General features: G+C 43.2%; 1 protein-coding gene across 1 annotated transcript; it reads right to left on the reverse strand.

The window, feature by feature from the left end:
• Window positions 1-1227: 1227 nt before the first annotated feature.
• LOC109875139 (tyrosine-protein kinase JAK1) lies at window positions 1228-22966 on the reverse strand. The gene is made up of 25 exons (XM_020467358.2): window positions 22678-22966; window positions 22095-22299; window positions 19967-20090; window positions 19639-19789; window positions 19364-19527; window positions 19013-19217; window positions 18689-18835; window positions 18379-18561; window positions 17393-17550; window positions 16323-16437; window positions 15856-16045; window positions 15257-15360; window positions 14861-15016; window positions 14264-14351; window positions 13697-13824; window positions 12473-12608; window positions 12250-12401; window positions 11836-11986; window positions 11596-11690; window positions 10907-11099; window positions 10667-10791; window positions 10173-10345; window positions 9742-9859; window positions 9231-9341; window positions 1228-4390 (listed from the first exon to the last, which is right to left on the reverse strand). Exons 2-25 carry the CDS (start codon window positions 22294-22296, stop codon window positions 4265-4267), a joined length of 3495 nt encoding a protein of 1164 aa, XP_020322947.1. The 5' UTR covers window positions 22297-22299; window positions 22678-22966; the 3' UTR covers window positions 1228-4264.
• Window positions 22967-23012: the final 46 nt, after the last annotated feature.

The raw sequence follows: 23012 nt of genomic DNA on the forward strand, positions 1-23012 counted from the left end.
AACAGCAGAGGGAACACCCCCCTATCCACATCGATGGAACAGTAGTGGAGAGGGTAGTAAGTTTTAAGTTCCTCGGCATACACATCACAGACAAACTGAATTGGTCCACTCACACAGACAGCATCGTGAAGAAGGCGCAGCAGCGCCTCTTCAACCTCAGGAGGCTGAAGAAATTCGGCTTGTCACCAAAATCACTCACAAACTTCTACAGATGCACAATCGAGAGCATCCTGGCGGGCTGTATCACCGCCTGGTACGGCAACTGCTCCGCCCACAACCGTAAGGCTCTCCAGAGGGTAGTGAGGTCTGCACAACGCATCACCGAGGGCAAACTACCTGCCCTTCAGGACACCTACACCACCCAATGTTACAGGAAGGCCATAAAGATCATCAAGGACAACAACCACCCGAGCCACTGCCTGTTCACCCCGCTATCATCCAGAAGGCGAGGTCAGTACAGGTGCATCAAAGCTGGGACCGAGAGACTGAAAAACAGCTTCTATCTCAAGGCCATCAGACTGTTAAACAGCCACCACTAACATTGAGTGGCTGCTGCCAACACACTGACTCAACTCCAGCCACTTTAATAATGGGAAATGATGTAAAATATATCACTAGCCACTTTAAACAATGCTACCTAATATAATGTTTACATACCCTACATTATTCATCTCATATGTATACGTATATACTGTAATCTATATCATCTACTGCATCCTTATGTAATACATGTATCACTAGCCACTTTAACTATGCCACTTTGTTTACATACTCATCTCATATGTATATACTGTACTCGATACCATCTACTGTATCTTGCCTATGCCGCTCTGTACCATCACTCATTCATATATCTTTATGTACATATTCTTTATCCCCTTACACTGTGTATAAGACAGTAGTTTTGGAATTGTTAGTTAGATTACTTGTTGGTTATTACTGCATTGTCGGAACTAGAAGCACAAGCATTTCGCTACACTCCCATTAACATCTGCTAACCATGTGTATGTGACAAATAAAATTTGATTTGATTTATAAAGATCCAGTTCATTTAAAAAATTGGAGACCTCTTACACTTCAGTGTTGTGATGCAAAAATCATAGCAAAATGCTTGGGGCATAGAATTAAAAAAGTATTGTCAGATATTAATCTAGGTGTAAAATAGTAAATAATGGCTACATCTCAGAAAGTTGTAAACTATATCTAGAGAAGTAAAACAAGGTTGTCTACTATCGGCATATCGATTTATTGTTGCTATCGAAATGTTAGCTGTTAAAATGAGATCAAACAATAATATTAAGGGATTAGAAATAAACAACCAAGTTGGCTCTTTTACAATGGGGGTCAATGGGAAAGAATGTTTGTTTCCCCCAATTTGCTGGGAGTGGTCGAGGGGAATTCCTTATGACGTGATTATTGATTCAGAGTTTTGGCAGGATGATGCAATAGTAACCGTGCAATTCCAAACACATAAACTAGGAAAATGTACACAAAACACAGCGGAATATGAAGTGGATAATCCCATGTGGGACGATGAGCCTAAAATGAAGAAAATCGGCCCAAAATTGTAGGAGATATTCTTGCAGATTAGAACCCTTTGCGTATTATAAAATAATATTGAAAGTGCATGCCTTAAAGATGCAGGCCAGGCTTAAATCAGATCAGCGGTAAGCCGCATTAGCCAACAAATGCATTGCTTTTGTTTAGGCGCTATCGGAGGTATAACTGCGTTAAGAGGTGTCAAATCCACAAGGGTCCCCTGCGTTACCTATCGCCATTGGACACACCTAGTCGCATCATGAGTAGAAATCCCATGCAGCAGTTTGAACACTGGAATGTGTGAAATAATCTACTCAATTGGGCTCACAGATTTGACAGTTCTAACACAGTTAACTGATTAGCCTAGTTAAATAAAGGTTAAATCAATTATGGGGTGAAAGCTATTGAAGTTTACTACAGGCTTTACTCTGTTGATCTATGTGTACACACGTGGGTAGAGTGGGATTTTTGGAGTAGCGGACAACTTTATTAACATGATATCATCACCGGTCCCACTCCCATTGACTAGGGGGCAATAGCAACGTTTTAATATTTTAGTCTTTCCATTTTGTGAAGGCAAGGAACTATTGCCTTCCCTTGCTAGTGGTGGCTAGCTGGCTTTAGCCTGGCTAAAACATTTCAAGCTAGCTTGCCTTTTTACCTTCCCACATCTCCATGTGAAATAATCCGATTTATAATAAAAAAAATATGCCCTGGCAAATATTTGTATACTTGCCGGTGTAACCTAAAACATTATCCCAGTTTGATATGCTGCTTGTGTATTCATTCCCATATCAGCTAAAAATAGAACATCATGTTATGGTAATAGAGAAAAATGCACATGGCTAGCTAGTTGACTACAGCAGGTTCTACCATTTCGCAATAGCCTGAATCAATAGTTATTACTTCTAAACTAAAATGCCTTTTGGGGTGGATTCTTGTCGTGTGGTTTACTGTTTGAACAGTCACTGAGAATATATTTCAATGCAAAATGGGCTACTGTGATGATGAATAGCCTCTGTAGCCTACAGATTAGATCAAGGAACCAAGCAACAAACACTACCCCCACAGCTGCGGAAGGAATGATACAGTGTGTCTCAATTTTCAGGTAGTAAATAGTATGTTGACTGCCGGAGCGTATTATAAGGAGCCATCCCTTTTTTGCAACACTCTGAATCTTGTGCCTGTGTAGAGCTTGTAGTAAGATTTACACCAAATAATGTATATATACACACTAGATGACTGACAGGGGGCACTCCCCCACCATTGTAAAAAAATAGCTTGGAAGCTATAGAATAAATTTGTTGCCACATTTATTCTATTACCGACAAGTTGATGCATACTTTAAGTATATTATCTGAGCTAAACATACAAATGTTAATGTCCCCGATACAACAAGAAAAGTACTTAAATACATGCAATTTTGTCCTTGAAACAATTAATTGAAATACTATAGAATTCCTATGGAGGACTGCTTCTTCTGGGGAGTGCCAATATACCCAACCGGTGGCTTCAAAGCCTCTCATTGGCCAATGCATAGCATCAGCAACCCAGGGTTTATATACATCATTGGTTACACCTCTGACACCGGCTAAAAAAAAGTTATCTGTTTGTCGGCTAATGCAAATTACCGCCTCAATGTCTTTCATCCTTACAAAATGAACTAACTCAGTTATCCAAAAGGGTCCTATTTAACTTACAATGTGTATCAAGCTTGTAAAAAGAAAGGAACAAATACTGTACTAAAGAACATAGTGAATGACAGCAGCATGCATTTGAAGGTCAGAATACATTTGAGTTACTGAATTTGTACAGTATGTGGAAAAGTAAAAACATCAAGCCCACATCTGGGCAATGTGTTTCTGTATTGTAAAGAAATGTAGCTTTTGTCCTTCTGTGCTTTCTGTCTGTCAGTGATGGTTAACGTCTTTCTGTGCGTTGGTCTGTCGGTGCATGTGTATGTTGATCGGTTTGTCTGTGCTAGATTACTTCTATTTTTATGTCTGTAGTAGTCAATGTCAGTCTGTCTGTGCTAACATGCGTCTGTCTGTTTCTGTTAACTGACATTAGACTGTCTGTCAGCCTCTCTGCCTTTTCATCCATCCATCCGTCTATTTGGACAGATGCGTTTGCTAAATGGCATACACACTGTGTGTTCAAAACATTAAGAACAGCTGCTCTTTCCACGACAGACTGACCAGGTGAATCCAGGTGAAAGCTATGATCCCTTACTGATGTCACTTGTTAAATCCCCTTCAAACAGTGTAGATGAAAGGAAGGAGAAAGGTTAAATAATGATTTTTAAGCCTTGAGACATGGATTGGGTATTTGTGCCATTCGTAGGGTGATGTGCAAGAAATGTAAATGCCTTTGAACGGTGTATGGTAGTAGGTGCCAGGCCCACCGGTTTGTGTCAAGAACTGCATCGCTGGGTTTTTCAAGCAGAACCTGTTTTCCGGGTGTATCAAGAATGATCCACCACCCAAAGGACATCCACACAACTTGACACAACTTTGGGAAGCATTGGAGTCAACATGTTCCACAGGGATGCTGGCCTGCTTTCGACACCTTGCAGGGTCCATGCCCTGACGAATTGATGCTGTTCTGAGCGCAAAAAGGGGGTGGGGGGAGCAACTCAATAGTAGGAAGGTGTTCCTAATGTTTTGGTATACTCAATGTATTTTATATTATTGTATATTTCCATCTATGTGTGAGCTCTAGCAGTTCAGACAGCCAGTCTATCTCCTCTGTGCCTCTCGTCCAGCAGCGTCTCCAGCTCTGTGATCAAGCCTTTGAACTGTATCCTGTTCGCCGGGTCAAACTCCCAACACCTCCTCATCAGAGAGTACACCTGTGCACGCACACGCGCACACACACACACACACACACACACAAAAAAAAGAAAGGGAGAGAGATATGTATGAGTATGTCGCACGTCACTCCTTCACAGGAGAGGCATTTGAAAAACAATTCTCTCCATCAAAATGTTTTTTTTTTTTACAGAAATGCCTTCGGGAACAAGTGAACTTTCATGTGCCTTAATAACAAACTTGTATGCCATCTGTAAATAAGAATAGAATTGTTAAATTACAAGCCTAGTTGGTTTAGCCACAGAAAAGTACAGGAACCTTCCCGCTAGCCATGATTGGCTGAGATAATGGATGGGCTGGACATGCCGAGAGATGGGTTCAGATTGGTCTGCCATGTGGCATGCTTCGGTCTATAACTTGAGCTGCTCAGTAAGTAGATAATCCTTGCTACTGAAGCTTTTTTGAAAGATATGTTAGCCATGTAGAACTGCAAAAGCGTTGCTACTGCTCTCAACAACATTGCTGCCCTGAATTTAGCAGGCACTATCGACAAGGATCAGTGGGGAAAATTTGTGATGGACTACTTTCTGCACACGGTCAGTGTGAACCGGAGTGACTTGTCACAACGGGCCAAACATGCTGAACAAACAAAACGAAAAAAAGACACAGGACGTCTTACTTCGTTAAAGGGGTTCCGCCATGAAGCGTTCCTGCATGTATATGGGTAAGTCTAGCTGCATTTTCAGATATCATACGTTTCTAATTTAGGCAGAAAGTCGTTTTCATTGCAAGTTATTAAAGAGTATGTATTGTGTATTATTAGCTAGCTAGCGAACCTTAACTTGATTGCTAGCTAACATTGAACCTAGTTGGTTAGCTTTAGCTACTTACAGATTCATACTACTGCATTTTATGCGTGGTGGCTAGCTATGACAATCTGTTTGTATTGCTAGTATTGTATGTATTGTACAAATTTCCAGCTTATTTCTCTCAAATGTTTTGCACAAATTTGTTTACATCCTTGTTAGTGAGCATTTCTCCTTTGCCAAGATAATCCATCCACCTGACAGGTGTGGAATATCAAGAAGCTGATTAAACAGCATGATCATTACACCAGGGGCGTAGCCAGACTTTTTTTGGGGGGGAATAGGCCTAGAAAAATTTGGATAAGCATTTTTTCTACTTATTTATTACATTTATTTTGTGCACCATATACACTGCTCAAAAAAATAAAGGGAACACTAAAATAACACATCCTAGATCTGAATGAATGAAATATTCTTATTAAATACTTTTTTCTTTACATAGTTGAATGTGCTGACAACAAAATCACACAAAAATTATCAATGGAAATCAAATTTATCAACCCATGGAGGTCTGGATTTGGAGTCACACTCAAAATTAAAGTGGAAAACCACACTACAGCTGATCCAACTTTGATGTAATGCCCTTAATTAAAACAAGTCAAAATGCGGCTCAGTAGTGTGTGTGGCCTCCACGTGCCTGCATGACCTCCCTACAACGCCTGGGCATGCTCCTGATGAGGTGGCGGATGGTCTCCTGAGGGATCTCTTCCCAGACCTGGACTAAAGCATCCGACAACTCCTGGACAGTCTGTGGTGCAATGTGGCATTGGTGGATGGAGCGAGACATGATGTCCCAGATGTGCTCAATTGGATTCAGGTCTGGGGAACGGGCGGGCCAGTCCATAGCATCAATGCCTTCCTCTTGCAGGAACTGCTGACACACTCCAGCCACATGAGGTCTAGCATTGTCTTGCATTAGGAGGAACCCAGGGCCAACCGCACCAGCATATGGTCTCACAAGGGGTCTGAGGATCTCATCTCGGTACCTAATGGCAGTCAGGCTACCTCTGGCGAGCACATGGAGGGCTGTGCGGCCCCCCAAAGAAATGCCACCCCACACCATGACTGACCCACCGCCAAACCGGTCATGCTGGAGGATGTTGCAGGCAGCAGAACGTTCTCCAAGGCGTCTCCAGACTGTCACGTCTGTCACATGTGCTCAGTGTGAACCTGCTTTCATCTGTGAAGAGCACAGGGTGCCAGTGGCGAATTTGCCAATCTTGGTGTTCTCTGGCAAATGAAAAACGTCCTGCACGGTGTTGGGCTGTAAGCACAACACCCCCATGTGGATGTCGGGCCCTCATACCACTCTCATGGAGTCTGTTTCTGACTGTTTGAGCAGACACATGCACATTTGTGGCATGCTGGAGGTCATTTTGCAGGGCTCTGGCAGTGCTCCTCCTGCTCCTCCTTGCACAAAGGCGGAGGTAGCGGTCCTGCAGCTGGGTTGTTGCCCTCCTATGGTCTCCTCCACGTCTCCTGATGTACTGGCCTGTCTCCTGGTGGCGCCTCCATACTCTGGACACTACGCTGACAGACACAGCAAATCTTCTTGCCACAGCTCGCATTGATGTGCCATCCTGGATGAGCTGCACTACCTGAGCCACTTGTGGGGGTTGTAAACTCCGTCTCATGCTACCACTAGAGTGAAAGCACCGCTAGCATTCAAAAGTGACCAAAACATCAGCCAGGAAGCATAGGAACTGAGAAGTGGTCTGTGGTCCCCATCTGCAGAACCACTCCTTTATTGGGGGTGTCTTGCTAATTGCCTATAATTTCCACCTCTATTCTATTTGCACAATAGCATGTGAAATGTATTGTCAATCGGTGTTGCTTCCTAAGTGGACAGTTTGATTTCACAGAAATGTGATTGACTTGGAGTTACATTGTGTCGTTTAAGTGTTCCCTTTATTTTTTTTCAAAGAAAGCAGGTAGTCCTTGGCTCCGACAGTGTAGTAGTGTGGGCTCAATAGCATCTCATTAGTGTGCAAGATCTTGAGAATCAGCTGTACATGTGATGGAAAGGTGCACTGCACATGTGATGGAAGAGCGCACTGTGCATGCAGAGGGTTGCAATTCCATTGAATTGGGGATAGTTTAACCAAAATATGCCACAAGACCTTGAATTGCCTTGTGTATCCCACAAAAAAGTTCACTGTTATAAGCAAACTTTTCTGATGAATTTAAGCAAAATCCCCCAAATTCCAGGGCTTAACTTCCCATGGAAAATTTCCCGGAAAGTTTGACCCTTTGCAACCCTAGCTACCAGTACCATGTCAATGTGCAGATGGGTTGTTGCCTACCCTTACCACCTGGGGGCAGCCTGTCAGGAAGTCCAGGATTCAGTTGCAGAGGGAGGTGTTTAGTCCCAGGGTCCATAGCTAAGTGATGAGCTTTGAGGGCACTATGGTGTTGAACGCTGAGCTGTAGTCAGCAAACAATATTCTCATGTAGGTGTTGCTTTTGTCCAGGTGGGAAAGGGCAGTGTGGAGTGCAATGGAGATTGTGTCATCTGTGGATCTGTTGGGGCGGTATGCGAATTGGAGTGGGTCTAGGATATCCGAGAGGATGCTGTTGATGTGAACAATGACCAGCCTTTCAAAGCACTTCTTTGCTACAGACGTGAGTGCTACAGGGTGGTAGTCATTTAGGCAGGTGACCTTGGTGTTCTTGAGCACATGGACTACGGTGGTCTTTTCAAATCATGAAGATATTACAGACTCGGTCAGGTAGAGGTTGAAAATGTCAGTGAAGACACTTGCCAGGTGATCAGAGCATTCTGAGTATGGAGTCCTGGTAATCCGTCTGGCCCTGCGGCCTTGTGAATGTTGACACGTTTAAAAGGTCTTACTGACATCAGCTACAGAGAGCGTGACCACAGTCGTTCGGAACAGCTGGTGCTCTCATGCATGGTTCAGTGTTGCTTGCCTCAAAGCGAGTATAGAAGGTATTTAGCTCATTTGGTAGGCTTGCGTCACTGGTCAGCTCATGGCTGGGTTTCCCTTTGTAATCGGTAATAGTTTGCAAGTCCTGCCACATCCGACGAGCATCAGAGCCGGTGTAGTAGGATTCAATCTTAGTCCTTTATTCTTTGCCTGTTTGATGGTTGGTCGGAGGGCATAGCAGGATTACTTCTAAGCGTCCAGATTAGTGTCCCGCTCTTTGAAAGCAGCAGCTCTTGTCTTTAGCTCAGTGCGGATGTTGTCTGTAATCCGTGGCTTCTGGTTGGGATGTGTATGTATGGTCACTGTGGGGACGACGCGTACATATCCCAACCAGAATGTACATACATATCCCAACCAGAAGCCATTCATTTAGTCTTTCCCTTTAAATCGCCATAGAAACGGCCCCTCTCAATGCAGATTGATCGTGGTTATAGGCAATGAAAGTGAAGGACCTGGAGGTAAAAACTATGACGGTATCACGTTGATTTTGATTGGTCCAACCAGCAGAAGCACCTCTAAATAGTAACGTTTCTATTTAAATCAACAGTCAAGTATAAGTATATTAAGGTTATAATATTGTAGAGAACAATGTAATTATTCATTCTAGATAATGTGTAATGACAGTTTTATTTGCCCTAAGTTTTGACATTCATTTCATAGCACCCTCTTGAATTGCCCCATTTTTCTCTGCATTCTACAACAGTGAGTGAATGCCGTAAACATTGACTTTGATAGCCCAGCAACTGCTCGGAACCATCGGATGTGCAGGATGTTCTATTCCCACTCATTCCTATTGAGGATAGTTTAAGTATAGAATAACACTACTGAATGTGTATTTAGAAAGGGTACTATTATCTTTAGTTTGGAGCAAAGTTGCCCTTAGACGCTGATCTTGGGTCTATTTAGCATTTTCCCCACTAATGGTTAAGCTTAGGATTGGGGGATCGGAAGCTGATCCTAAACCTGTACCTCAGGGAAACCTTATCCCAGAGCTTTAGCTTTCAGATGAAAGAGAAGGAAAGACTACAGCCTTGGTGAACAGATGACACCACTTCCCGGAGTTCTCTTACCGTGTCTGGGCAGTGAGGTGGACATGGCAGCCTCTTGCCGTTTATCAGAAATTCCACCAATCGGGTGAGAGTCATCTTACCCTCGCTTGGACTAAGCAACTTCAAAAATACCTGTGAACAACCATGTCACATGATCAAAACCAAAACAGATGGCTGTACCTACACCCAAGTCTTTTCTCTCAAAGTATACACTCATGCACTTCTTCCCATGCATTTAAAAGGATTGGATTGGTGCAAGCTTGGGGAAGGAGTTTCCTCCATATTTCTTACTCTAGTCATTTTGTTTAAAATCCATGAAGTGCACACTTAGGGAGAAAGGTCAGAGTATTGAATTGCAGAATAATTTGATCCCATAACAGACAAGGGCTAGCTTGATGAACGAAGACATGAGATACAGTAAATGTTAAAATGTCTGACTCCTCGTGTTTTGTCAAATCAATAAAGTTTAACAAATTTGTATGAAACTATTTTCATAGTGAAGTTAGGCAAACACAGAGAGAAAGTTCTTTACCGGCTCAGGACTGCTGCTTGACTCGCAATAGGTCATCAGCTCATAGAGGGTCACTCCGAAAGACCACACGTCAGACGCAGGGTAGAACTTAGAGCCCACCAGGCACTCAGGAGCATACCTACAAGGCAACACATACTGTAGCAAAATGTTTTTCAAAAAAACCTGGAGATAAGCATTTCTTATTGTTCAAGTTGAGGTAGTCCCTCCCTTTTTTCAGTTTGATTTCTTCCGTTTGGTATCTACTTATCAATACAATGAGACCCAACCTGTCAATATCATTAGAGGTTTTAATCTGATCCATCACAGATAGCAACGATAGACTGGCTTCCAGGCTTTTAAATGGCATGTGACCTTATCTCTTTGTTTTGGGAGTGAACCATCAAGTTAAGTTCTGGGACCTGGCCTTGTCATTCTATTTCTATGTTTCTCACCAGAACACAGGGCTTTCGGTGTCCTCTTTGACAGTGTAGTAACTCTTGTCCTCCTTCATGCTCTTGGTCAGGCCAAAGTCTGCGATCTTCACTGTGCTCTCGTTCTCCACCAGAACGTTCCTGGCCGCCAAATCCCGGTGGATGAACCGCTGGGATCCCAAGTAATCCATTCCCTGAGAGACACACACACATTTTCACTTGTTTTTATAATTTGTATACTTTTGTAGCTATTTACCTGGCAGTCTTGTGGTTTCTAGGAGTCGTTGAAACATTCCAACACAACTTTCTCATATAGTACTAGCCACAGTTACCGACGATGTTCATTTCTTTTGAAAGTAGCAGAAAGTTTATATAAACAAGGACTGCAATGCTTTAGAATGTCCAACTCTCTCCATAATCAGAAACCGCAGTACATACATAAATACCTATAGGGGCTAGTTAAAACAATGAAATTCAATTTTTGGGATTATTAATAAAGATCCATACTACAATACCTGGCAGATCTGGAGGGCGTAGTTGAGAAGTCTCTTGAGGTCAGTCTGGTGTTTTCTTTTGGGAAGGTAGTCCTTCAGGCTCCCCGCTGGCAGGTACTCCATAATCAGCTTAGTGGTCCTCCCACCTAGACAAAGAAACACGATGTTCACACAAGTGTGTGTGTGTGTGTGTGTATTGTATATTTACATACAGTATACATTTAGGTGTGTATGTAGGAGTGCATGCATTGCCCTCCTCACCCTCCTCGCTACACACTCCTCTGTATTTGACAATGTTGTGGTGGTACAGTTCTCTCATGGTATCTATCTCTCTTCTCAGGTGGCAGGGCAGCTGGCCTTTGCTGTTTGGCTTCAGAGACTTGACCGCCACCAGCTCCCCTCGGCCGTCCCCATGGGGGTCATACTGACACAGCTCCACCTTACCAAAGTGACCCTGCACAGTAGACACACACAACACAAGAGCAATTCTAGAGCACATATTAACCCAAACAAGTACAGTTCATATGCATACCACACACACAATTACATACCTCAATCGTCACATTAAATGGTTATTACTAGGATGAAAAAAACTAAGCGGTCACCTTGCCACTCATATTTTGGGTTCTGATGGGGTAAGACAATGAAACTAAGCTCAAGGAAGCATTGGGGTGGTAGCCTAGTGGTTAGAGCGTTGGGTTTCTGGATCGAATCCCAGAGCTGACAAGGTGTTCTTTCGTTCTGCCCCTGAACAAGGCAGTTAACCCACTGTTCCCCGGTAGGCAACTGACTTGCCTAGTTAAATTAAATATAAGATATATTCTTCACGAATCAATGGCTATAATTTTAAAAAGTTTTAAAAAAATGTACGTACCAATCACAGATTGCCCCTTTAAAATGGGGACAAGCACCACAAAAGTAAAGTATACATGTATTAAGAGAGTCCCTACCTCTCCCAGGTTATCAATTTTCCTGAGGAACCTCGTATCAAACACAGTGGGGTCCACTTCCTGGATGGGCATCCTACCAGGTGGCAGGACTGGGTCTGGGGGAAGGGCCACACAGAGATAACCCTATGTATTACCCTATGTATTACCCTATGTAAACACAGGTGCACACATGCACATACACATGCAGGTGATAATAACAACAAGAACAACAGAGACAGATAAAAAGGTTTGTCCTCTTACTCTGCTCGGCCACCCCGGTGAGGTCCCTGACAATGGCCCTGAAGAAGGGCCTCCTCTTGGGGTCGTAGTTCATGCACTTGGTGATGAGCTCAGCCAGCTGAGGGCAGTCTGGGGTCACCAGGGAACACTGGGCTGAGTAAAACATCTCCTTCTTCTCACAGAGAGAAAGTGAGGAGATGGATCAGAACCAAGACTGTTCCAATACTGATTCCAATACCTTGCTTCTAAGTGATATGCTAGGTGTATTCAATGAAATAATTCAAGACCTCCCCTCTGAAATAGATATCTCTCCTGGGTAAATGAAGGACACATTTTTAAAAAAAGAATAGTTAGGCTATGTCGCAGGAGTCTGGGGGTGGTTGTGAGTGAAAGATTGTGTTGCTCACTGTCTTGTCAGGGGAAGTGTGGGTGTACCTCTATGAGTTTCTTGTCCTTGAGAGGAGCAACTCCCTCATAGCAGATCTCCCACAGTGTGGTGCCAAATCCCCACTTATCCACTGCAACACTCAGGGCCTGGCTGTTCCTCACACACTCTGGGGCGATCCATGGGATCCTCTCCACACACTCTGTAATACAACACAGCCTTGTCAGCTGGGGGGGACCCAGACACACAGAGACGCACACACCACACACACACCTTGTATGTTGAGTGAGGAGATGGAGACCCCAGGGCTACTCAGTTTGATGAAGGGCCCAGTCTCTCCCTCTAGGCCATCCCGCTCCACTAGGACGTTCTTAGCACACACATAGCCATGGACCAGCTTCTTATCCTCCTGTAGGGGACAGGAACACAGGGAAGAGTCAGGTCTAGACCCAGATAGATCTATGCAAGTTTGACAAACTACTACTACTGTATTGTCCAGGTTGGCACCAAGTTCCAAGACCATTACATTCTACATTAGATTATAGAATGCAATGTTATTATAATGGCACATTTCTATGCCCGATTCATACTATGGGGTCAACCTGAATCATACTGGACCGGCTCTGGTATTTTCTGTTCACATTGTCCTTTCTACCACGGTTCCAGTAATTGTAACTATGGGGAATGCATAACCAGGCCTCCATTTTGGATTTTCTTTTTTGCATGGACCAGCATAGGCTGGTCATGCTGGTGACCAGCCTTCTTTTTTTTTCTTCTTGTGCCTTCACTGTGTTTTCGCAGGTGACCAGCCTTCGCTGTGATTTCGCTGGTGACCAGCTTTCATTGTGTTTTCGACACTGGTAAAGTCACATGCTGGCTTGCAAAGTGATGTTCAATTCCTATCCAGTCAGAGTGGGGATGTCCAACAATTTTAACTTGTATTCACCCACAATGGCATTCAGAATGACTGCCAGTGTTAGAACAATGAATAATATGAGACAACCTAAACTGGAAAAACAATTTCAATAACGGGGTCAACAAGTCAACTAACAGATTGGATTAGTTTAGAAAAATGGCCGTTATTTATCTTTGTGTAGCATAAGATTAATTCATCAATTAATTTATCAACCAATGAACATGCAAAAACACAGATATTGAAACAAACAATTAAAACAATCGCAATAGAGCAATCTGGGAAATACGATAATGATGGGTGTGCTTTTGCAGACCAGATTGACCAGCATAGAACAACTTGGTCACCAGCATAAGCTGGTCATCAGCACACCAGCATGAGTTGGTCACCAGAATCACCTGCTTGACCAGCTATTCAGCCAGCCTAACCAGCGAGACCATGCTGGTCAGACCAGCTTGACCAGCATGGACAGGCTTGACATTTATGCTGGTCTATGCTGTTTCCCCCCCCCCATCAGGACAGCCCAGTACAGCTCGGTTTGGCCCTGTAGTGTCAAATCGCAACTGTGTCTCATCCCATCTCACCAGGTAGCTGAGGGCGCCGGTCAGTTGTTTGGCCACCTGGTACTTCCAGGAGGCGCTGAGTTCAAGACGATGTCCCCGCATGAACACATCCAGAGGACCCAGCGTCACATGCTCCTCCACAATGATATCTGAACAGCGACAACACCATACACACACACAGTTAGAGGTTCAAAAAAAGTCTAGCCTATTCCAGATAGAAAAGTATGAGTAGGTTGCAACTTAATAAAAATGTAAAAAATGATTATTTTGCTGTCAGAGACATTTTCCACAATATACGGTGTATGCAGACAATCTATGTCCTAACCTTCAGTGATGAAAACTAATCAGCAGTATTGGGTATCAACTTCCACAACAACTAAGAGCATGAAGCGGAGGGTAAACTTCTCCCTAGTTGTTGTCGTGCCGATATCATGTTGTCGGAGTGTGAAGGGTACACATGAACATGCACAGATATGCGAGTACATAGTCTTGCATGGCGCACATCTGCATTAACTTAGGTTCTTCCTGCGGCTTGTGGCATATCGCAGTGTCTCAGTTGAAGATTCAAAATAAGGAAGGATAACTTACTGTCATGGTTGCGAACACAGACACCGTGCAGCAGAGTGATGTGTTGATGGGACACCTGACGCATCATACTGACCGTTTCAAAGAAAGTCTAACGGAAAGAGCTCAGTGTCAAAGGTCAGAGTCAAAAGGAGAAGTCAAGGTCAGACATGGGTGGTGGAGGGAGGAGCGGTGTGTATGTGGGGTAGCCCTTTCCTGCAGTCAAATTACCTACTAGCCTCATGGGTGGAATGTTATTAATATTTTTCATAATTAATCAACTTTTTTTTTTTTAAGCCCAAAATCCTGTTTCTATGTCAAACGGTTTTGTTATATTTCAGTCTTCTGTGATGTATATAAAAGTGTAATATTGGGACGTAAACTCAAAATGTAGTACATTTCAACTCTATACCTGACATGGTAGAGGCGTCTTCTTATTTTCTAAGCCCATAACCATGAGTGTGATGTGTATACTTTTGAAACAAAAGTAGATTTGTTTAAGACTACCAAGAAACACTTTGTGTGACCCTGATTTAGGTTAAAAAAAGGTTAATGTGTATGCCAATCACATTCATTTACAAAGCCAATTTTTGTTTATACAGTATGTGTGTGTGTTCTCACCATAGAGATGTCTCTGTGTTGGGACCCTAGCACTTTCAGGACCACTTTCACCTCGTGGTAGGTTTGGGAACCCCACACATCCTTCTCTTCCTCACTCTTTATCTTAAATTTCCCAGCATAGATGTTAGTTCTGTTGCCACAGCCCAAGTGCTCCTCCTATATAGACATATGAGAGACACAAGACAGGGTTATGGACAGAATAGCATTATTTGTAGATCGAAGGAAATTAAATAAAAAAGTAGTATTGTCAGTGTAGGGCATCCTGTGCACACAAACATACTGTAAACATATAGTAAAGGCTAACATACAAACACACAAGCACATTCAAATCCACACAAGCAGACAGACACACAACCACATACACAAGCGCACACACACACACACACACACACACACCTGCACTATGTCCTCGTTGAGGATCTTGTGGAAGATGACATGACTCTGTACGGGGTACATCGGCTCCGCATCTCTCTTTGTCACTAGTAGCAGGTTAGACATTTCTGCAACAAAAAAAATAAAAGCTGAAATGGGAAACAATATAGACACACACACCAATCTTCTCCCTCTGACGTGAGAACAGGCGACAGAGCTGCCGAATTCAGGAAAACCAGTGTTACTGAGCAACATTTCCTGTTTGATAGTGGTATAAAGAGAATAACACATCCAGGTCTGGTGTATTGTATGGCATAAGGCGCCAAACCTCTGGGCAGGACCATGGTCAGGGATTAGGTGCCGTGGTGATACACTTTAGAAAAAAGGGTTCCAAAGGGGTTCTTCAGCTGTACTCAAACTTTTTTGATTCCAGATAGAACCCTTTTTTTGGTTACAGGTAGAAAATCCTTTTGGGATCCATGTAGAACCCTCTGTGGAATGGGAGTTGTTCCTGGAACCAAAAAGGGTTATTGTATGGGGACAGCCAAAGAACCCTTTTAGGTTCTAGATAGCACCTTTTTTTCTAAGTTTGTGTAGTATTGGGGCAGGGTATCATACCATACCTCTGGGCTGCGGAGGGCAGGCCTTGCGGAGCTGGAAGAAGACTCCGTCTGTGCTAAGTCTCTGGCCAATCAGCTGTTCCATCAGCTCCCTGAGAGAGGGCTGCCTCAGGGCTGTACCACTCAGGCCGTAGCCTTCCGGCCCCACCTCGATCTTAAAGCTACGGTACGGATGGCTATCGGTCTGGTCCACCTACAGCAGGAGAGCCAAGAAGAGGAGAACAAGTATAGAGAGTAATCGAGCCAATTTATTTAACACAGACCATTTTACAGCAACAAATTGTCACAATTCAGTTCAGTCAAATAATGGTGACTAACAAGATAGTCACTAACATGATAGCGCCGCCAGGTTTTTAAAAGTGAGAAAGCCTCACAAAAATGTTCAAATGTATCATTGTCTGAAAATGAGAGTGGCTGTATACATGTCTAAATGACTGTGGGTGAGGCAGATGGTGGAAGTGGTACTGTACTTCATTGCATTTGACAGTCAGGATGATGTGGTCATAGTCGATGCAGCTCCAGCGCAGCACATACATGCCCTCCTCCCTGCCCTCCTGACGCAGCTTGTGGGAGGTGTAGTCCATGCTGGAGGGGGAGGGGCCAAATTACATCATGGGAAAAGGGGTGGATCAACTCAGTTCTACACTAGTATAGCAGTATTACTGTATCACTAGCTAGGTTTCCAACCAATTGGCGACAGATTTTCATCCGAATATTCTAAAATATGCGCATTTTCCAACCAGTGGTGGGTTTCCACCAAACGGACCTGTTGCGAATAACAATCAGTGCACAGAAATCAGTGAAGTAGTGCACAGAAAATGTACTTTTTCACTTACATTTTCATGGACAGGATAAAAATCGAACGTTTTTTTTCTTCATATTCCACTCGACCAATAGTGGTCACAAAAATGGTTCTGTTAAATAGTAAATGTGCCTACTCTGGTCTTGGCATGTGTGCTTTAACCAACATATCACAGATACAGTGCAGGTAGTCTGTACAGATAGTCTACATGATGAGATAATTATGGATAAGAGCGAGAATATTTGTATTTGTTAAATGTCAGACAAGCATCGATCATCATGTCACCAGAATAAGACCCTCGATATTGATTGGAAGGAAAGGTGCATCAAGCTCATCACTGTGCACTTTCACCACCCTGTGAAGTTCATCATAATTTATAATTTATTATTTCATCTGTAGCTGAATAAATTGCATGGTTTCCCGAGTTATAGTGAGAGAACCACACACCATATCATCGCGTGACTCCAAGTTCACTTCGATATGATCCTACCACGTCAAACAAACAAATGATCTGTCAGAAATTATAAAATTGACCGAAACTTCCTATTTCCAACACGGCTGTCGTGATTTTTTTTTATCTATACGATGTGACCTTACTCACATAAAAACTGTGGATGGAAATGTGATTACTGACCAAGATATCTGTATAATCTGACAAATTGACAGTTTAACAAAAATGTTGTATTTTATGAATATTTAAATTTTCTCTAACCAATGAATGGGAATATTTAAGCTCACCTGATTGGACCATGACAGCCTTCCTGCAGGTTCTGTACCACAGAGGGAGGGGCCACATCTGTACACAGGAAGTGATGTGCATCCACTGTCAGACGGAAGTATCCATCAACGAGGGTGGCAAAAGACAATGCCTCTGCATGGAAACCCAGGCTCAGTTCCTGTGGTGGAGATAGAGCGACAACTAATGACAATGAAGGTGCATGTCCAATATGAAAGAGAAAATGGGTAATAGAGTATACACTGACGGAGTCTCATTCAAGATTGCTCACTCAGATATTCAGCATGATTGAATGTTTAAGTTTCCTCTGAAGCTTAAACCTGCAATATGTAACTTTTTGGGAGACCCCATCAAATTCAATGATTCCTGTTCTTAAATTTAGTTTTTGACTCTTTTGCTTTCGGTTTTGTACACCAGCTTCAAACAGCTGAAAATACAATATCTGTCACGTTCTGACCTTTATTTCCTTTGTTTTGTCATTATTTAGTATGGTCAGGGCGTGAGTTGGGGTGGGCAGTCTATGTTTGATTTTCTATGATTTTGGATTTTTAAGTTTCGGCCTAGTATGGTTCTCAATCAGAGGCAGGTGTCATTAGTTGTCTCTGATTGAGAATCATACTTAGGTAGCCTGGGTTTCACTGTGTGTTTGTGGGTGATTGTTCCTGTCTCTGTGTTTTGCACCAGATAGGGCTGTTTTTGGTTTTCCACGTTTATTGTTTTGTAGTGTTTGTGTTTATCTTTGTTTATTAAACATGAATCAATATAATCACGCTGCGTTTTGGTCCGCCTCTACTTCACCCCAAGAGAACCGTTACAATATCTTTCGTTATTGAAAATATATATTCACATCGGTTTAGATGGTACAATGATCTACACTATACATTGCTTGTTTTGTCACATTAACTGAAATTAGGCAAACTATTACAATTTTAGCAACCAGGATATGGCGATTTCTGCATATTGCACCTTTAAACCAATTAAACTTTACCATCTTTTTGTTGTCCTGCTTGTGGACAGTAACTGTGGAGCCCTTGATGTTGATGTGTGTAATCTCATAGAAATCAGAGAAGGTTTTCCAGTCATTTGAAACGTCTTGAGCTGGTTTGTTCTTCCAGTTGATGTCGGTTTTGTACTTTTTAGATTTTTTCAACTCTTTGGCAGTCCATGCATTCTGAGAAATAGATGAACATTAAATGTTTTTATCTCTTTATGAACAACATATCAGATGACATTTAGATAATAATGATACAATGTATGCCATAATTTACACATTCTAAACTACAAAATACTATACTCACATTCTGTTGCTTCCTCCGCCACTTGATCCCTGTATTTCCAGACACAAGGACTTGGTACTGGGTGGGCTGACCCTGGTTACAGGAAGTGGGTGTTCCTTCGATCTCCCCTTCGCTGTCAGTAACACGTAGCACTTCAGGCTTGTACATCTTGTAATGAGACAGGATACCATTATGTTAGGTACACATACAGTACTTTACACAGACTTTTAGAGTACCACCTGGTTCCGTCTTTGGCCCAGTGCCATTCTTTCTTTAATTAATAGCGTGTCTGCAAGCATGGTTATGCAGTGCATTATGGGTACTGTAATACATCTAGCTACACACCTCACAGCCGAACCCACAGGTCAAAGTCTCCAGCGTAGCCAAGTATTTGACCTTGATGTCATGGATGTTGACTTTGTTGCTCTTCACTGTCTTGTTGTTGAACTCGTTAAGGAAGTGCTGAAACACCCGGGAGATGCGGAGTCGTGTCAGGAAGTTCCGCTGCTTGATGATTTGGTTCATGCTCTCTGGGATGTATTTCTTATAGCTGGGTGGGATGGAAAGAGATTTGGTTGAGTCGGGGGATGTATGTGTGTGTGTGTGCATGAGTGTGTATAAGAAAGATGGTAAACCGACAGCAAGACAGTAACACCAGCTTAATTTTGAACCTCTTTGTGAGTGACGATTAGTTACCTGATCTGTCCTGCTAAATATGGGTTGACGATGTTCTTCTCCAAGGCATTGTGTGTGATAGACAACACTGCCACCCCCAGGCACTCATTCTCAATACAGTGGGCCTCCTCTTCATTCTGAGGGTTACGCACTGCGGCCCGCCCCTTCAGGAAGTCATGCTGACCCTGGGAAAAGCCAATGCACAAACACATGAATAAGGATATATGATTGTGTATGCTAGAATTCTACATTTGAGGATACAACTGTTTTAAAGTTTTTTTTGTGCAAAATTATACCTGGGCGAACAGATACTTCAGTGAGGCAGCCTCAAGGAGTGCCGTACCCCCTGATTCGGTCTTCGGCCCATTGCCGTTCTTTCTCTTGAGGGCATGTCTGCAAACACGTGGCACATTGTCATTCGCACCATGCCAGTTGGTGAAGTAGAACCTGGATAAAGAGACGGGGGTATTTCAATGACAGTATGAAGTTTTTGTAGGAAAGTTATTTTTATCTCAAGTTTGCGAATTTGCAGACCAAAGTGCTGCTGCAATCAAAAATGGTTACCTCTGCTTTGTTCCTTCAATATTTGTGACAAACTGAGGAGCAACATATCCTTAGGCTTACCTCATGCGATAGTGGAGCTTTAAGCAGGTGCTCTCCTCGATTTTGAACGTGTGATTGGGAGGGTACCAGATGTTCATGCCCTCGTCATACAAGGCAAACAGATTGAAGCAAAGAGGTGAAATGCCTAAAAAGAGAGAGATATGATTTCCCTCAACAAAGACCCAGCAAGTTGCTACCTTTCGTATTCATTATCCATAACACACATTCAGATGAGCAACTCAGGAGGGGGAAAAGAAGACTTGGAGTTTGAGTCTGAGTGAGAGATCTTAGTAAGACTTTTGGTCTAAGAGAGTTTACAGTGTGAGAGGGGTTTGTGTGTGAGAGAGAGCAAGAGACAGAGAGGGCGAAATAGAGAGAAAAATACACTGCTCAAAAAAATAAAGGAAACACTTAAACAACACAATGTAACTCCAAGCTTCTACACCTGCATTGCTTGCTGTTTGGGGTTTTAGGCTGGGTTTCTGTACAGCACTTTGAGATATCAGCTGATGTACGAAGGGCAATATAAATACATTTGATTTGATTTGATTTGAAGTCAATCACATCAAACTGTCCACTTAGGAAGCAACACTGATTGACAATACATTTCACATGCTATTGTGCAAATGGAATAGACAACAGGTGGAAATTATAGGCAATTAGCAAGACACCCCCAATAAAGGAGTGGTTCTCCAGGTGGGGACCACAGACCACTTCTCAGTTCCTATGCTTCCTGGCTGATGTTTTGGTCACTTTTGAATGCTGGTGGTGCTTTCACTCTAGTGGTAGCATGAGACGGAGTCTACAACCCACACAAGTGGCTCAGGTAGTACAGCTCATCCAGGATGGCACATCAATGCGAGATGTGGCAAGAAGGTTTGCTGTGTCTGTCAGCATAGTGTCCAGAGCATGGAGGCGCTACCAGGAGACAGGCCAGTACATCAGGAGACGTGGAGGAGGCCGTAGGAGGGCAACAACCCAGCAGCAGGAACGCTACCTCCGCCTTTGTGCAAGGAGGAGCACTGCCAGAGCCCTGCAAAATGACCTCCAGCAAGGCCACAAATGCGCATGTGTCTGCTCAAATGGTCAGAAACAGACTCCATGAGGGTGGTATGAGGGCTCGACGTCACAGGTGGGGGTTGTGCTTACAGCCCAACACCGTGCAGGACGTTTGGCATTTGCCAGAGAACACCAAGATTGGCAAATTCGCCACTGGCGCCCTGTGCTCTTCACAGATGAAAGCAGGTTCACACTGAGCACATGCCAGAGTCTGGAGACGCCGTGGAGAACCTTCTGCTGCCTGCAACATCCTCCAGCATGACCGGTTTGGCGGTGGGTCAGTCATGGTGTGGGGTGGCATTTCTTTGGTGTGGGGTGGCATTTCTCCATGTGCTCGCCAGAGGTAGCCTGACTGCCATTAGGTACCGAGATGAGATCCTCACACCCCTTGTGAGACCATATGCTGGTGCGATTGGCCCTGGGTTCCTCCTATTGCAAGACAATGCTAGACCTCATGTGGCTGGAGTGTGTCAGCAGTTCCTGCAAGAGGAAGGCATTGATGCTATGGACTGGCCCGCCCGTTCCCCAGACCTGAATCCAATTGAGCACATCTGGGACATCATGTCTCACTCCATCCACCAACGCCACGTTGCACCACGGACTGTCCAGGAGTTGGCGGATGCTTTAGTCCAGGTCTGGGAGGAGATTCCTCAGGAGACCATTCGCCACCTCATCAGGAGCATGCCCAGGCGTTGTAGGGAGGTCATACAGGCACGTGGAGGCCACACACACTACTGAGCCTCATTTTGACTTGTTTTAAGGACATTACATGAAAGTTGGATCAGCCTGTAGTGTAGTTTTCCACTTTAATTTTGAGTGTGACTCCAAATCCAGACCTCCATGGGTTGATAAATTTGTTTTCCATTGATCATTTTTGTGTGATTTTGTTGTCAGCACATTCAACTATGTAAAGAAAAAAGTATTTAATAAGAATATTTCATACATTCAGATCTAGGATGTGTTATTTTAGTGTTCCCTTTTATTTTTTTGAGCAGTGTAGAAAGAGTGAACAAAGAGGGCATAAACTATGATTATGTTACTGTATTAATGTCCATATATTTATTTGTATGTAACACTGACTCAGACTCACCACACTTCTTGGCTGCCTCTGTGCACAGCTCCTCAGCAGTGTAACAACCCCGGAGAAACTCCAGCTGGTGAGAGTCTCGCAGGTAGAAGTGGACCTCGAGGCCCTGTGGTAATACAGGGATTGGCGTGAACTTGCCCTTCCTCGTCCTCTGCATCTTTACCAACAGCTGCCTGCCCATGTCCATTGCCTTGTTTCGCGGCATTCACTAAAGATAATATTAAATGTTAAGAGGAAGAAAATATAGCCATAGTAGGCTACTATATGGCTTTAATATGTGCATAATATGTAATAGTGACTTTGATGTCATTTTAGCTCATATATTTAAAACCCGATTAATCCAAAATCATAGGCTACCTGAAAGTAAAGGTGAAAAAGTACAAAATCATACAAAATCTATAATTGATAACAAAAATGTTTATTGTTCATATTGAAATCCATGTGTATCTTCAAAAAGCAGAATGTTAAACTCGGAGTATGTGAATGAAGGGAAATCTGAATATAAACATCTTACTTACAGTATTACAGTACTTACAGTAGACCAGTGACAATAACCTATGATGAAACGCCCCATAATGAAACTCACCTATGTCTATTACTTTATGCCGTCCACGAATGTCTGGAAAAAATAACTTTCTCCTCCAGAACGGCCCAATATCAGTGTAGGCTACTTATATTATCCTATTATGATGATGTTTTTGAGCATGTATCATCGATAAGAGTTCCTGTGCAATGAAGTTGCTAAGTCTCGGCGGTGAGTCTTCCAAGCAAGCGTCAATTCCCGTAAACGCTGTCGTGAATCCACGCCCATGTAGTCGTCTATTGGTTATTTAGTAAATCAATAAAGTGGAAACAACAGTATGTTTTTACGTTCTGGAACGTTCAGCTGTACGGAAACGGTGCTGTACTGAACGGCCAGTT

The sequence above is a fragment of the Oncorhynchus kisutch genome, linkage group LG30 (assembly GCF_002021735.2).
Source record: "Oncorhynchus kisutch isolate 150728-3 linkage group LG30, Okis_V2, whole genome shotgun sequence".
NCBI lineage: Eukaryota > Metazoa > Chordata > Actinopteri > Salmoniformes > Salmonidae > Oncorhynchus > Oncorhynchus kisutch.